This window comes from Equus przewalskii, chromosome 26, assembly GCF_037783145.1.
Source record: "Equus przewalskii isolate Varuska chromosome 26, EquPr2, whole genome shotgun sequence".
In the NCBI taxonomy this organism is placed as follows: domain Eukaryota; kingdom Metazoa; phylum Chordata; class Mammalia; order Perissodactyla; family Equidae; genus Equus; species Equus przewalskii.
In genome coordinates this window covers 31,064,096-31,077,448 of record NC_091856.1, presented here as the reverse complement: position 1 = coordinate 31,077,448, position 13,353 = coordinate 31,064,096, and the positions used below count along the sequence as shown (strand labels likewise).

Genomic DNA, 13,353 nt, shown 5'->3' with positions numbered 1-13,353 from the left:
GAAGAGGTCCACATCCCAGCTCCGTACTTACTTGCTGTATGATCTTGGGCAAACGACTTCACCTCCCTGTGCCTTGTTTCCTCATCTGTAAGTGAGAGTAATAACAGTGCCTACCTCTCAGGGTTGTTGTTGTGAGGATTAAATGAGTCAATATGTAAAGCATTTAGGACAGTCCTGGCACATAGTAAGCACTATATAGGTGTTGGGTCTTATTATTGTTGTTGTTATGAAAGCACTTTAAATGCGTACACCATGATCAATTAAAATTTTTAAAGCAGTAGGTACCTTTCAAGGCATAAATGATTTCAACTTCACATTCTTATAAAATATCAAAATAGTGGTATTAACAAAAATATGGGTATTTTAGTAGTTTAAAATAGTAAGGTAAACAGGAATACTGCAAACTGGGGAGGGGTTGATGCCTTGATGCTGCTGCATAGGGACAGAGAAAGAGCACAAGCTGCTCTCTAAGTCACAGACGCTCACAGACTCGGCACACAGCAGGTGCACAACAGAAATAACAAACCTTGATCAACTACAGGATGAAGTTGAGGCTCCTCACATTTAAAAAAGAAAATCTCTTTCGATTTGCTAGGAATAATCTCCTTCATTCATTCAGCAAATATTTTCTGAGCACCTCCTAAGGGCCAGGCACTGTGCCGGGTCCTGGCAGGCAGGGGCAGACAAGCCGAGCAGGGAGAGTGGAGTGGGAGCTGATGGTAAATGAGTCGTCACTACGGGTCTGGGTGGCACAGCCTATGCAAATCTGACTGGTGTGTGTGTGTCTCTCTCTCCTGCCCCGACCCCAGGATGTGTCAGAGCTGAAGCTGACTATCCAAAGGTCCAAGCAAAATGGCACCGGGCCCCGAGAGGCGCTCCTGGTCCTCAGCACGAACAAGACTGCCTTTGTGCGGTTGGAGGCCCCAGGAATCCCACTCCGCCTGGCTTACGTGAGTGTGTTATCTCCAACCCCAAGCTTGAGGCACTGGCCGTGCACCTGCTCTCCGTCTCTGTGGGCCGGGGTCTCCCGCCCTAGCAGCCCTGCTTCCCTTTTTCATTCTGACATTATTTCCCAGGGCCCTGACTGGTGAATCCCATGGGGCCCTGACAGAGAGAACCCAAAGGACAGCAGGGTCTGGGGTAAAAAGTCCAAATCCAGAGGTGGGAGTCAGGTTGATGGGCAGCCCTGGCCAACTCCAATCCTCTCACCAGCCTCAGTTTTCCCATCTATCCAGTGGGAGAATTGGATTCGATGACATCCCATAAAAAACCTTGTCACCGTCTTTGAAAAAGTTATAAGACACCTATTTGAAAATATTGAAGTATAGAGGAAAAGAGTCAGGAGGAAACCTAATGACGTGCTAAGAGTAGTTATGGCTGGGAAGTGGGATTAGGAGAGACATTTATTTTGTTCTTTATACTTTGCTGAATTTGCAAGATTTGCTCTAATTAACACAGCCTGCATTGGAGAAAAATAATTTTTTAAAAACTGAAGTTTTAAGTGTCAGAACATCCACCAGAGAGAGGAGGTCAGCTGGCTGGGACCCACAGGGAGGGTGCTCAGGGCTGGAGGAGGTGGGATGGACTGTCCGCATGGCCTCCTCCACAGGGAAGGCCCTGGGAGGTGCCCCCAGATGTGAGCCGCTGTTGTTTACAGCCAGAGAAAGCAGCTGGAAGAGGGGAGAGAGTTAGAGCCTGTGGGGGAGAGCAAAGATAACACGGGGGAGAAAGACACAGAAAGAAAAATGGAAATAGAAAGAGGCGTGCTGTTCTGGGAAGGACAGACAGACACTCAGAGAAACACAGGGACAGAGGAGAGGCAGAAGAGCTGGGGACCCGAAGACAGAGCGCAGGCCAGGGCTGCCGGGGAGACAGGCCCAGAGACAGAGAGATACTGGGGGTGGGGGTGGGGGATGAAGAATCCAGAGCGGCAGCAGGGCCAGTACAGAGACAGACGGGGGATGCCCAGCTTGAAAGCCCCCAGGAAGAAGGTGGGGAGCGAGAAAAGCCAGCCAATCTGGAGGGCCGAGCTGGGCTGACCCCATGCGGTACATCCCTCTGCTCGCATGGGGGAAATGGAGGCCCCGTGGAGGGTCAGGCCTTGCCAGGGCTCCTCCTGCCCCTCGACTCTTCCCCACCTCCCGCTTCCCGTTCCTGGACCTCCAGCGGTTCAGGCCCTGGGTGACGCAGGGAACATGAAACACTGGGGCCAGCGGGAAGGTGGCAGCAGCCAGGGGCTCTGGCAGCGGCCTCGCCTTCCTCCCGGGACTGAGAATACCCTTGCAGCTTCTGGAGTGGGAATGCGACTGCCACCGGAGGGGCCACAGCCCGGCTGGGGGCGCGGGCCTCTGTGCCGGACCCAGCAAAGTGCCAGGCGATCCATTGACAAACTCCTTGCCCTTCTATCCCTGTGACATCCACGTTTTACAGACCATGACCCTGAGGGTCAGACTGGGTAAAGCCCACCCTCTACCTCTCCAGCTCTAAACCGCTGCCCCAGCCCTTCCATCACAGGGCTGGGTTCCTCACCCAGGCACTCATCACTTTGCCCCCTTGTTAAAGCCCTGCTCCATTCTAGGTGGACCATTCTATGGTATCTTGCCTACTGCCACTCTCAGGCAGTCCCCTTTAGTGTCTAGCCTGAAGCCCTTATGCTGCTACTGCTTCAGCACAGTGCCCCTGGCTTTGGAGACACAAACTGAGTCTGTGGCCCCAACAGCTTCCTCTGAATCCTTTGGCTTCAACAGAGCACCTCCACCAGGAAGTCTTCCCTGTTTCCCTTCCCCCAGCCCACCAGGGTCTCTCCTGAGGCATGGGCAGTGTAGGCAGCGAGGTGCTGGGGCCACCAAGATTCCTGTCCCTGTCCATCCAGGGGACCTGTCTCGCTCCTTTGTTTCTTATTAAACACTATCCTCTGTCTTCTGTTGTTTCAGACTCGATGCATGGTTAGTTTCTGGATGGTGAGGTCCCCCAGGGTGGGGACCATTCTTGTTCATCTTTCATTCATTCTTTTATTCATCCATTTCTTCTTTCCTCCCTTCCTCCCTTCCCAGGTGCAGGACGCACCTGCCATGTGCCAGGTGTCATGGTGAAGCTGACATGCCAGGATCCCTAGTACTGGGCCCGCCACAAAGTCAGACAAATATTTCTCACTGCCTGCTATGCAGGGATGGGCAAGGCGACGTTGTTCCTCACAGACCCTTAGAGTGTGGGGGGAGCAGACAGTAGCCACATGACGTCATAAGTGTGGGTTGGATGAGGATGACTTTGGAGGGGTGGAGGTGATGTTTGGACAGGTGGATGAACATGGGTGTGCGTCCATTCGGCCCCCCAGTTATGGAAAGGAAGTGTGGCAGATCTGGCTCTGGGGGGGCCCTAGTTAGGGGGCTCTGGGCTGACTTCAGATCCACCAGCCTCAGCCTTCTCAGCCCTGGCCTTCTCTGCTCAGCCAACTGGCTGCCTCCCCAAATTACCCCCTGACCTCCTGCGTGGTGCAGAGGGGATTCAGGCCCCAGAACAGCACCCTGAGCTTCCACTTGTCTCCCCAGGACCCCCAACTGATCATCTTCCAAGAGACCCCAAGAGTCAACACCACTGGGCTGCCGCCTTTCACCAGCAAGAGGCACCTCTTCAAGTGGGCAAATACAAACGGCTCCATTGCCTCTGCCGCCGAGCTGAAGGACCCCGAAAGCATCCTCCTCCGTCTGGACCAAGGTCAGCTTCCCGGCAACCTCTCTGGGCTCAGGACTCAGCTCTGGAGGAATCTGAATTCCTCTGGCCCATTCCTCAGATGTGGACACTAAGGCTCCAAGAGGGGACGTGACATGCCCCAGGTCACACATAGCAAGTCAGTGCTCTATTGGGACAGTACCCACTCCTGTACCAGATGTTAGATTGAACCGTGTGAAACTGCTGCTGTTTGTCTGGCTTTTGACCTACAAAAACAGCGCTTTGCTATTACTTATTGTGCACCTACTATGCCAGGCATTTGGGGACTCAGTGGGGACAGACTCAGGCCCTGCCCTCCCAGAGCAGACCCTGTGGTGGGGAGGTGACAGATAAGTAGATTCCATAACTTCAGGTCGTGGTGCATGCTATAAAAGTGGGGTGGTGTGCTGCTGCAACCAGCTGCACCCTGACACGTGCAGGGGGTTCATCCCTTCTCTTAACCCCGTGTGGACAGATGAGGAAACAGAGGCCAGGGGATTTGCCCTGGGTCGCTCGGCAGTAAGTGGTGGAGGGGAGATTTGAACCCGGGTCTTCTGATGCCCCCACTTTGCTGCTCCACCCTGCCCGCCCAGCTATACTGTGGGTGAGGATGGGCCTCTGTGTTAGGTGTCAGGCTGCTCTGGGAGGGGACTGAGGTGTGCTTGTCTCCACAGCCCAGACGGCACCGTCCTCCTGCAGTCTCGAACCCCACGTGGACATGGGCCACACGCTCGAATGGCAGCCGCGCGCCGGGGCCTCGGTCCGGGGCTGCCGCTTGGAAGGTGTGGCTGGCCACAAGGAGGCTCACATCCTGAGGGTCCTACCGGGCCGCGATACCGGGTAGGGGAGCCTGCCCCCGCCCGGGCCCCGCCCCTTTTAAGGCCCACCCCGTCCCGCCTCTGGCCAGGTAGAGTCTAGTCACCCCCGCCTGTCTCTGGGCGGCCCCCAGCATGGGCCCAAGCCCCACCCATTCCCATGCTCATCCCGCAGACCTGCATCGGACCCGGTAACAGCGCAGCCGCTGCCCGCCAGACTCCAGGCCTTGTCCTCACCCGGCCAGCCCCAGTCAGACCCCGCCCAAGCCCGCGTTCCCGCCTGCGCTAACTTGGGGGGTCTGTCTCCCCGCAGGCGCCGTACAGTGACCGTGAAGGTGGAGCTGAGCTGCGCTTCGGGGGATCCCGACGCCGTGCTCATCCTGCAGGGTCCACCCTACGTGTCCTGGCTCATCGACGCCAATCACAACATACAGTTCTGGGTGAGTCTTGCTTTGTGACCCAGACAGCCCCGCGCAGGCCTCGCCAAGGCTCCCCAAAGAGACAGCCCGAACTCCCAGCCCCGGCACCGCAGCCCTGAGCCTTTACAGACCGTGATCCCTCTGCCCCCACCCTCTTCCTCTGTGCCCAACCTTTTCTTCCTTTAGACCTTGCACGTAGATGGCACCTCCTCCAAGAAACCTTCCATCACCCCCTAGGGAGGCCCCTCACCCAGCCCACAGGGTCAGCGAAGGTTCCTGGGGAGGTGAACCCCAAGCTAAGTTGAAGGACAAACAGGAGCCAGTAGGTGAGGGGAGGTGGCCCAGGCAGAGGAAACAGCAGGAGCAAAGGAGAGAACAGTGAGACGTGGCAGAACCCTGGCTGGCCTGTGGGTCCAGGCCAAGCTGTGTACCCCCTGACTGTGTCTCTGGCTCCCTGCTCTGCGTCTCTCCCTGTCATTAGGCCACTGGTGAATACACCTTGAAGATCTTTCCAGAGAGGAACATCCCTGGCTACATGCTCCCAGATACTCTCGAAGGCCTGCTGGAGGAGGCCCAGAGGCTCAACGCCAGCGTCGTAGCGTCCTATGTGGAGCTCCCTCTGGCCAGTGACGTCTCTCTGCAGGCCCACAGCTGCGGTGAGCACCCGGCTCCCTTCCCTTGCCCTCCTCCCTTTCCTTGCTTTCTCTTTGGATTGGTTGCCACTCTGCACCACTGTGTGAGCCAGGCAAGCTGCTTCAGCCTCTCTAGCCCCATTTTCCTCATGTGCAGCACGGGGACAAGGAGTAGCTAGCTATAGAAGTGCTTTGTGCCTAGTGCACAGGGCGCATGCATTGACTGTCCGCCGGCCTGCCTCTGCTGCCCTGCAGGCGGTGGGCTGCAGACCTCACCCATGCCAGTCCAGACCACCCCTCCCAAGAGCTGCAACCAGGAGCTGCTCATGTCCCTGATCCAGCCAACATGCTCCGATGACGTCATGACTCTGGTACTCAAGAAAGAGCTCATCTCGGTAAGGGAAGCCCTACCCCTCCGGTCCAGCTGACATGGGCAGCTGGTCCCTCCTCTAGCCTGAGAATCTTGAGGTCCTAACCCAGGCAGGAGAACCAGGCACATCCCTCCACAAGCCTCACTTCTCCCATTTGTAAAATGGGGTTGATAATGGTACCTACCCCATTTTACAAGTGAGAGAACTGAGGCTTAATGGTGAGAATTAATTAAGGTCTGACACGCCAAGCCAGATGTGGTGCACGGTAAGTACTCCATCAATAGATGCTGGGTAGTCGTCATTATTAATTCTAAATGCAGGCTGAGCTGCATGGCCCCTCAACAGTGTAGCTACGCAATGTGATCTCTGCCTGGTTGAAGAGCAAGGATCTTACTATAAAAATAGCACAGCCTTCTTAAACATGTGGAAAAATTAGAAAAGAAGAAAATTGTAATCTCCCTACCCAAAGACAGTGGCTACCAACATTTTGGTGCGTTTCTTTCTGGAATGTTTTCTTTGTATATTTCTTACATGGTGTAATCATACTGGACGCACTTGTCTCTCCCCTGCTATATTCATTTAACATATTTTTAGAACTTGGCCATATCGACTTAATATTGTGTTTAATTATTAATATATTATATATATAATATAATATAATATATGTAATATTATATATCAATATATAATTATGTGTAATATATAATTACTAATATATTATAACAATTATTAACAATTTATTATTCCATTATATTGACATGCCATAGTTAACTCCTTCTCCCTTGGTAGACATTTAGTTTGTTTCCAATTCTGTAATATTATAAATGTGCAGAAAATGTCACTGTGCACAAAGCTTATCTTTACATAGGATTATTTTCTTAGGATAGATTTCCACATTAGTGAGATTGCTAGGCCAAAATGAGTGAACATTCTGGAAGTTTTGATACATGCTGACAACCCGCTTTCCAAAAGCTGATTTCAGTTTTCACTGCTGACTTTTGAGAGCACTTTGACTCTCTCTCTCCAGACTATTATTTTTGTTGAAATAAACCTTTGCCCATGTGGGAGGTGGCATGTGGTATTCGATTCTTGTTTGAATTGATACTTCTTTGATTATTAGTGAGTGTGGGCCTGGCGCCACATGACTGATGAGAACCTAAGGCTCTTTATCACTGTGGCTTGGTTTTTCTCTTGATGATTTTTATAAGCTTTTTACATAAAAAAAATATTGGCCCCTGGTCCATCATTCTTTTTGAAATCATTTTTCCCGGTTTGGTTTTAAATTTTGGCTATAGCAGTTTTTAACTCTTCAGACATTTTCAAACATCGGGCCATCCTAGCCTCGCATCTTCCCCTTTATGACTTCTTCTGGCCTTTCTGAGGCAGGAAATCTCTCTGCCAGAGCCTTGAACTCATCCATGTTCTCAGAGATTTTTCAGAATGACATTGAACTCCGTGGTTAGGTCCTTGTGGAAGTTTTGGGGAGTGTGGGGAATAGGGACCTATATGAAGCTCCATCTTTATTGTCTGAAAAGAGAACTAAGCCACAGCATGAAGGATAGTATGATGCCATTTGTTAAAAATACAAAAAAAAACAAGATCCACACATTTTCTCTGAGTACGTATGTCTGTGTAGAAGAAAACACAAAGAAAAGTGTCTGAAGAGAGTCACCGCAGACGCAGAGCACACTGCCCTCTCATCGACTTATGAAATGTGGTCAGGGTGCAGAGTTTGGGTTCCAGGCCCATGTGTCACTGGGGCTTCACCCAGAGCCATTTGTATTTGATGAGCTGATGTCTCCTAGGGTGGCCTGGGGAGCAGCAGGCCGGAGGGGCCTTCTGGAGGAGCGGATGTGAGCTCCCTGGGCTCAAGTGGGACCCCCAACAGTCCACTCAACTCTAAGTCTCTGAGATTCTTTGACCCTAAGAGTGTGACCGAGAAATTCTAAGATTTGATTATTCTAAGACAGGAGACGGCAAACGATGGCCCGCTGCCTGTTTTTGTAAATAAAGTTTTATTGGCACACAGTCACACCCATTCATTTACATATTACCTATGGCTGCCTTCGGGCTATGAAGGCAAAGTTGGGTAATTACAACAGAGACCACATGATCCAAAAAGCCTAACCTATTTACTGTGTGGCCCTTTAGAGGAAGTTTGCTGATCCCAGGTCTAAGAGTCTGTGGTGCGAGATCGGATTATGCTGGTGGGGTCTGCATGCCCCCGGGACTGTGAGCGATGATTACATGTAGCACTCCAGTGAATGTTTTTAATTTTAATAGTTCTCTATTTATTTTATTGGAAGAAATATAATAAGTAGCAAATCAAACTAATGATGTCACAGTTCTTATTGTTTAGGATAAGGCTAGGTATGAAAGTGAGTCAAGTTCAGGAAAAGTATTGTCTTAAATGGTATATGATGACGAGATCTACCAAAACTGGAGAGAGGAGGGGAGGAATGGCTGTGATTTGGGACCCCTGGGTTATGGGCTGTCCTTGGTGCTGGGGTGTGACAGACAGGCCCCAGGGAGCCTGGTGCCTCTTGACAGTGCCCCCCCCAACCCTGGCCTAGAGTCTGCATTGCACCGTCATGAGCCTGACCTTCTGGGACTCCAGCTGCCAGGCTGACGACAGAGATGACCACCTTGTCTTGCGCAGCACCTACTCCAACTGTGGCATGAAAGTGACGGAAAATGTGGTCAGTAATGAGGTAAGAGCTGGGGCGGGAGAGGTATCAGGGCAGCTGAGCTGGTGCCTCCGTGATCTTCCAGGCTGAGGGGCATTTGGGAGAATGAAGTGTGGGGCTCAGTAGGAAGACAAGACAAGCTTAGCCGTTGGTTGGCTCAGTCTCCCCATCCGTAAAATGGGTGTGTTGGGTGGGATACTCTCTGGGGTCCTCTTTGGCTTGACCAGCTCCTTGGCTCTGTTCCTGCAGGTGGTCGTCAACCTCCTGTCAAGCTCATCACCACAGCGGGTGAGATGGATGGTCATCATGCCAACTCTTCTGGTCTGGGGTCCTAAGGCCCCTTCCTGTTCTGGGAGGGAGCAGGCCTCAGGAAACTCAGGCCCTGATCCTGGCAAGCCATGTGTTTCCAGCGTGCCTCAGTCTCCCCTTCTGTGCAATGGGAGCAGTACTGTTTAGAGTCACATTCTCAGCCTCTCAAATCAGAGGGCTCTAGTGTATACCAGCTGTGCGGCCTTGGGCAAGTCACGTAAGCTTTCTGGGCCTCAAGGTCATGTCTGGGCCCCAAGGCCAAGCAGCGGCATAAGAAAGGACCCCCGTCTCCACATGGGGGTGCTTATGAGCAGTCACTGAGATGAGGCATGGAAAGTACTTCACACAGGCCTGGTGCGGAGTGAGTTCTTGATAAACATTAGTTTTTTTAAAAACAGTGAGAATGAGGGTGGGTCAGCTCCTCTGGGCCACTCCTCCTGCTCCCACCCCCACGCCTCTCCTTCCTGGCTGGGCGCCACCCAGACTGACCAAGTCTCCTCCGCTCTCCCACAGAAAAAGGTGCACTGCGTCAACACGGAGAGCCTCTCGCTCCGGCTGGGCCTCTACCTCAGCCCGCACTTCGCCCAGGCCTCCAACACCATCGAGCTGGGCCAGCAGGGCTTTGTGCAGGTATGGACCTGAACTTCCTGGAGGAAGGAGGGAGCCAGTACGGGGCATGGTGGAGGGGAGAAAGAGATGACTGGAATGTCACCTCCTCCTCCTCATTTGCTCCAGGCAGGTCTATGGCTTTCCTTCGACTGTCAGGGCTTAGGGGCCAGAATTCTAGAATGAATCTAGCTTATTTCACAAGAGCAGGTAGGGTGGAGGGTTAAGAGGAAGTGACCGTGCCTCGTCCCCTTCCCTACCCACGCAGGTGAGCGTGTCCCCAATGATCCCTGAGCATGTGTTCCAGCTGGAGAGCTGCCATCTGGATTTGGGGCCTGACACCGACACCGTGGAACTCATCCAGAGCCACACAGCCAAGGGCAGCTGTGTGAGCATGCTGTCCCCGAGCCCTGAGGGTGACATGCGCTTCAGCTTCCTCCTCCGTGGCTACATGGTGCCCACACCCAAGACTGGCACCCTCAGCTGCACCATAGCCCTGTATCCCAGGATTTGGTCCCAGGTGAGTGGGGGCCTGAGCCAGGCCCAGCTTCAGGGGGGGGGTCCTGGGTCTGAGGTTTCCAGGAAAGGATGTGACAGCTGAGGAGGATGTGGGACCAGCTGGCAAAGGGCAGAGCCACAGTCAGGCATGTGGTCCAGGGGCACTCTTCCTCCTGCCCTACAGCCTTCTCATGGCTTTGCCGTGTCTTGGACATTGGTAGAATATGCAGCTGCAACTGTCCATCCATCCACCCACCCACCATCCCCCCAAGTCATCAATCCATCTTCCCATTATCCCACCCAGTCATCCATCCACCCACCCATCCATCCATCCAGTAGCATGATTGCCAATGTAATCTCAGTAAACTGGAGCCCTCAGGTAAGAGGCTTAAGACAGGACACAACATTCTGATTTTCTGCATTTACTGGTCACAACGACTCCTCATCTGGTGGATCTGCATTCTCAGGCACTCAGCCCTAGACACACTCACAGTCACCCCCAGGCCCTTGCACATAGAAGAGTCTCCGGGATTAAAAACCTCTCTGGTTGTATGAACCTAAAGCAGCATCTGGGGCCACTCCTGAGTGGGCCTTTCCCTGCGGCCACAGAGAGCCTGGGTTTCCGGGCTGACTTGGCTCATCTCTCCAAGGCATTCACGAGGGTCACGGCTGTAGTGTCACGGCTGTAGCATCACGGCTGTAGCACAGAGTACCGCCACAATCCTCGTGGGAGTCAGGGGTCTCCCAGGAACTCCCAGGAAATGTTCCAGTAGCAGCCAAAGATTGTCCACCCAACACCCTCCCACAGCATGGATGTCCCAGGACTTGTCCAAGGGCTCCCAGCTAGAAAATGGTAGGATCAGATTCAAAGCCAAGGCTGCAGGGTGGGCTGTGACAGGCCAGGGTCACAGAGCCAGGGAGTAAGCCTGGAAGCTTCCTCTTGAAGTCGGTGTCACACACCGCTCTCTCTTCCTCCCCCAGGAAGTCCAGAAGACTGTCTCCATGCGCCTGAGCATCGTCAGCCCTGGCATGCCTGGTGAGCTCTCTGGTCTCTCTGGGGTGCCAGCGGCTGAGGTCAGAGTGGGACATGATGGACGGCCCAGAGGGATGGGGCCTAGGCACACGGCAGGGAGGACCCCAGAGAGACCAGCCCTGGAGGAGGGGAGACAGGAGAAGGGCTTCCCAGCAGCCTAGAAGAGGACCACAGCTGCATCTTCTAGATGGCCAGCCTGTGCTCTGAGCACCCTGTGCGACGGGATCCCAGGCCTTTGGCTGTTCTCCATCCTCATAATTGCTGGTTGACCGTGCTGGGGGGATCGGGCCACCAGAGGCAGGTCTGGATGGGATAGAAGACACCTGGGGGTGGTGCTGGTCTCACCGTCCTTAAGGCCCCCAGTGTGGAAGATGCTCCTTCAGCCTAGCACCCTCTGGCTTCTTTGTTAGTTCCCCCTGGGCCCTGGCCCCACCCAAGCAGCCGAGTCTGTGACACTGGGAGTAGAGGAGGGGTGGCACCCCCCTCTTGCCACCTGACCTGGGCCAGGATAGAGCCCCTACTTCCAGCCCATGACCGAGAGAGCAGGGCTAATAACCCCACTGCATGGATGGGAACTCAGAGGCCCAAAGGGAGGCTCCCTCGCCTGTAGTCACATAGGAATCAGGAGTGTGGAGGGAATGAGGCTTGAGAAAACCCAAGGGCTGAGCTGAAGAGCGCTCAGAGGTGCTCTGGCCCATCCCTACCATGGCAGAGGGCTCAGAGAGGGGCAGGGACTGACCTCACAGCGGGGCGCAACAGGCTCTGGACTCCCAGGCCCCACACACTCCCTGCCCAGATTACACCATCCGTCCTCCCTAAAACGCATCTCTATCAGCCTTGGGAGGCAGAGGCACGGTCCAAAAGGCCTAGGTGGATGGTCACAGAGGTCACAGCTTCATGCCAGGCATGGGTGTCATGAACCATTTGCTAGATGAGGAGACTGAGGTTCAGAGAAGTCAGGGTCAGTGGCTGAGCTGGGACTGGCACCAATACTTGTGCTCGTGGCCAGTACAACAGTAGGGGGACGGCACGGGGGCCAGGGAGGAGGCAGCAGTGCTGACTGCAGCCCTCTTTCCCTCGGTTGCACAGGCAAAACCCTGGTCCTGCCCGCCGTGCTGGGCATCACCTTTGGCGCCTTCCTCATCGGGGCCCTGCTCACCGCCGCACTGTGGTACATCTACTTGCACACGCGTGAGTATCCCAGGCCCCCACAATGAGTGCTCAGGACCCCTCCACCACCACCTGGGGGAGTCTGGCGAAGCCTCTGAGGGAGTGGGGAGCCCTGGCCGGGGCCCTGACCTCCGCCCCTGCCCCCAGGTCCCCCAAGCAAGCGGGAGCCCGTGGTGGCGGTGGCTGCTCCGGCCTCCTCAGAGAGCAGTAGCACCAACCACAGCATCGGGAGCACCCAGAGCACCCCCTGCTCCACCAGCAGCATGGCGTAGCGCCCGGCCCGGAGCCCTGGGGGCCACCCAGCGAGCCCTCGCCCAGCAGGAGAGACTGAGCAGCCACCAGCTGGGAACCACTGGTCATGAACTCACCCTGGGATCCCAACCCCTCCACTCGACCAAGGATGGACCATGCCCTCTGCGCCCATCCCTCCTGCCTCCCTCTCAGAGGCCTGCTGCCAGCGGGGGCACCAGCTTGGAACACCTTGGGGTCCCCCCACCCCACCCTACAGAACCTTCAAACCCAGTGGGCCTGGGGGACAGCAGCCAAGGACCATGGAGAGAGAGACCACTGCCCTGTATGTCCACCTTGTTGTAGAAAGCCAAGACCCTGTTACTTTAACCTGGATCCAGCACTCCGTGACCTGCTCTGGGTGGGAGGTGAGAACTTGAAACAGACTCTGCCCAGCCCACCCAGGCCGACAGTGCCTCCTCCGTGGGAACGGAAGGTCAGCCCAGAGCCACCGGGACCTGGCCCCAGCAGCATCCACACTTGGACTGGCACAACTTTGGCAGGGGAAACAGAAGCCTAGTGTTGCCCAGCCTGGGAACCAGGGAGCCCAGCTCCTTCCTGCCATTGCCACATGGAGACCCCCTCCCTCCCAGCCCATCAGGAAGGCAGCCGATGGGGAGTGGCCAGGCTGCCTCTCCTGGGCCCACCCCTATATATTAATCATCAATAAATCAGACCATGAAACCAGTGCTGGGCTGGGCTGGGAGAGGGGGAAGGGCAGCTAAAACGGGTGGGGGGTGACAACCCTGGGTTGGAATCCTGGACCTGCCACTTATTGACTGTGTGACCATGGGCAGTCCCATGGCTTCTGCAAGCC

At 54.6% G+C, this 13,353-nt stretch overlaps 1 protein-coding gene across 3 annotated transcripts in view; it reads left to right on the top strand.

The window, feature by feature from the left end:
* ENG (endoglin) overlaps positions 1-13,223 on the top strand; it is a 34,795-nt gene extending 21,572 nt beyond the window's left edge. For all 3 annotated transcript variants that reach the window (XM_070595524.1, XM_070595523.1, XM_070595522.1), the window contains 13 exons: positions 810-950; positions 3,549-3,714; positions 4,383-4,548; positions 4,837-4,963; positions 5,424-5,598; positions 5,830-5,969; positions 8,519-8,656; positions 8,882-8,920; positions 9,455-9,571; positions 9,816-10,067; positions 11,027-11,081; positions 12,168-12,269; positions 12,396-13,223. In XM_070595524.1, coding sequence (XP_070451625.1) covers positions 810-950; positions 3,549-3,714; positions 4,383-4,548; positions 4,837-4,963; positions 5,424-5,598; positions 5,830-5,969; positions 8,519-8,656; positions 8,882-8,920; positions 9,455-9,571; positions 9,816-10,067; positions 11,027-11,081; positions 12,168-12,269; positions 12,396-12,520 — 1,743 coding nt within the window. In that variant the 3' untranslated portion in view covers positions 12,521-13,223. The remainder of the gene's footprint in view (positions 1-809; positions 951-3,548; positions 3,715-4,382; positions 4,549-4,836; positions 4,964-5,423; positions 5,599-5,829; positions 5,970-8,518; positions 8,657-8,881; positions 8,921-9,454; positions 9,572-9,815; positions 10,068-11,026; positions 11,082-12,167; positions 12,270-12,395) is intronic.
* The last annotated feature ends 130 nt before the right edge of the window (positions 13,224-13,353 follow it).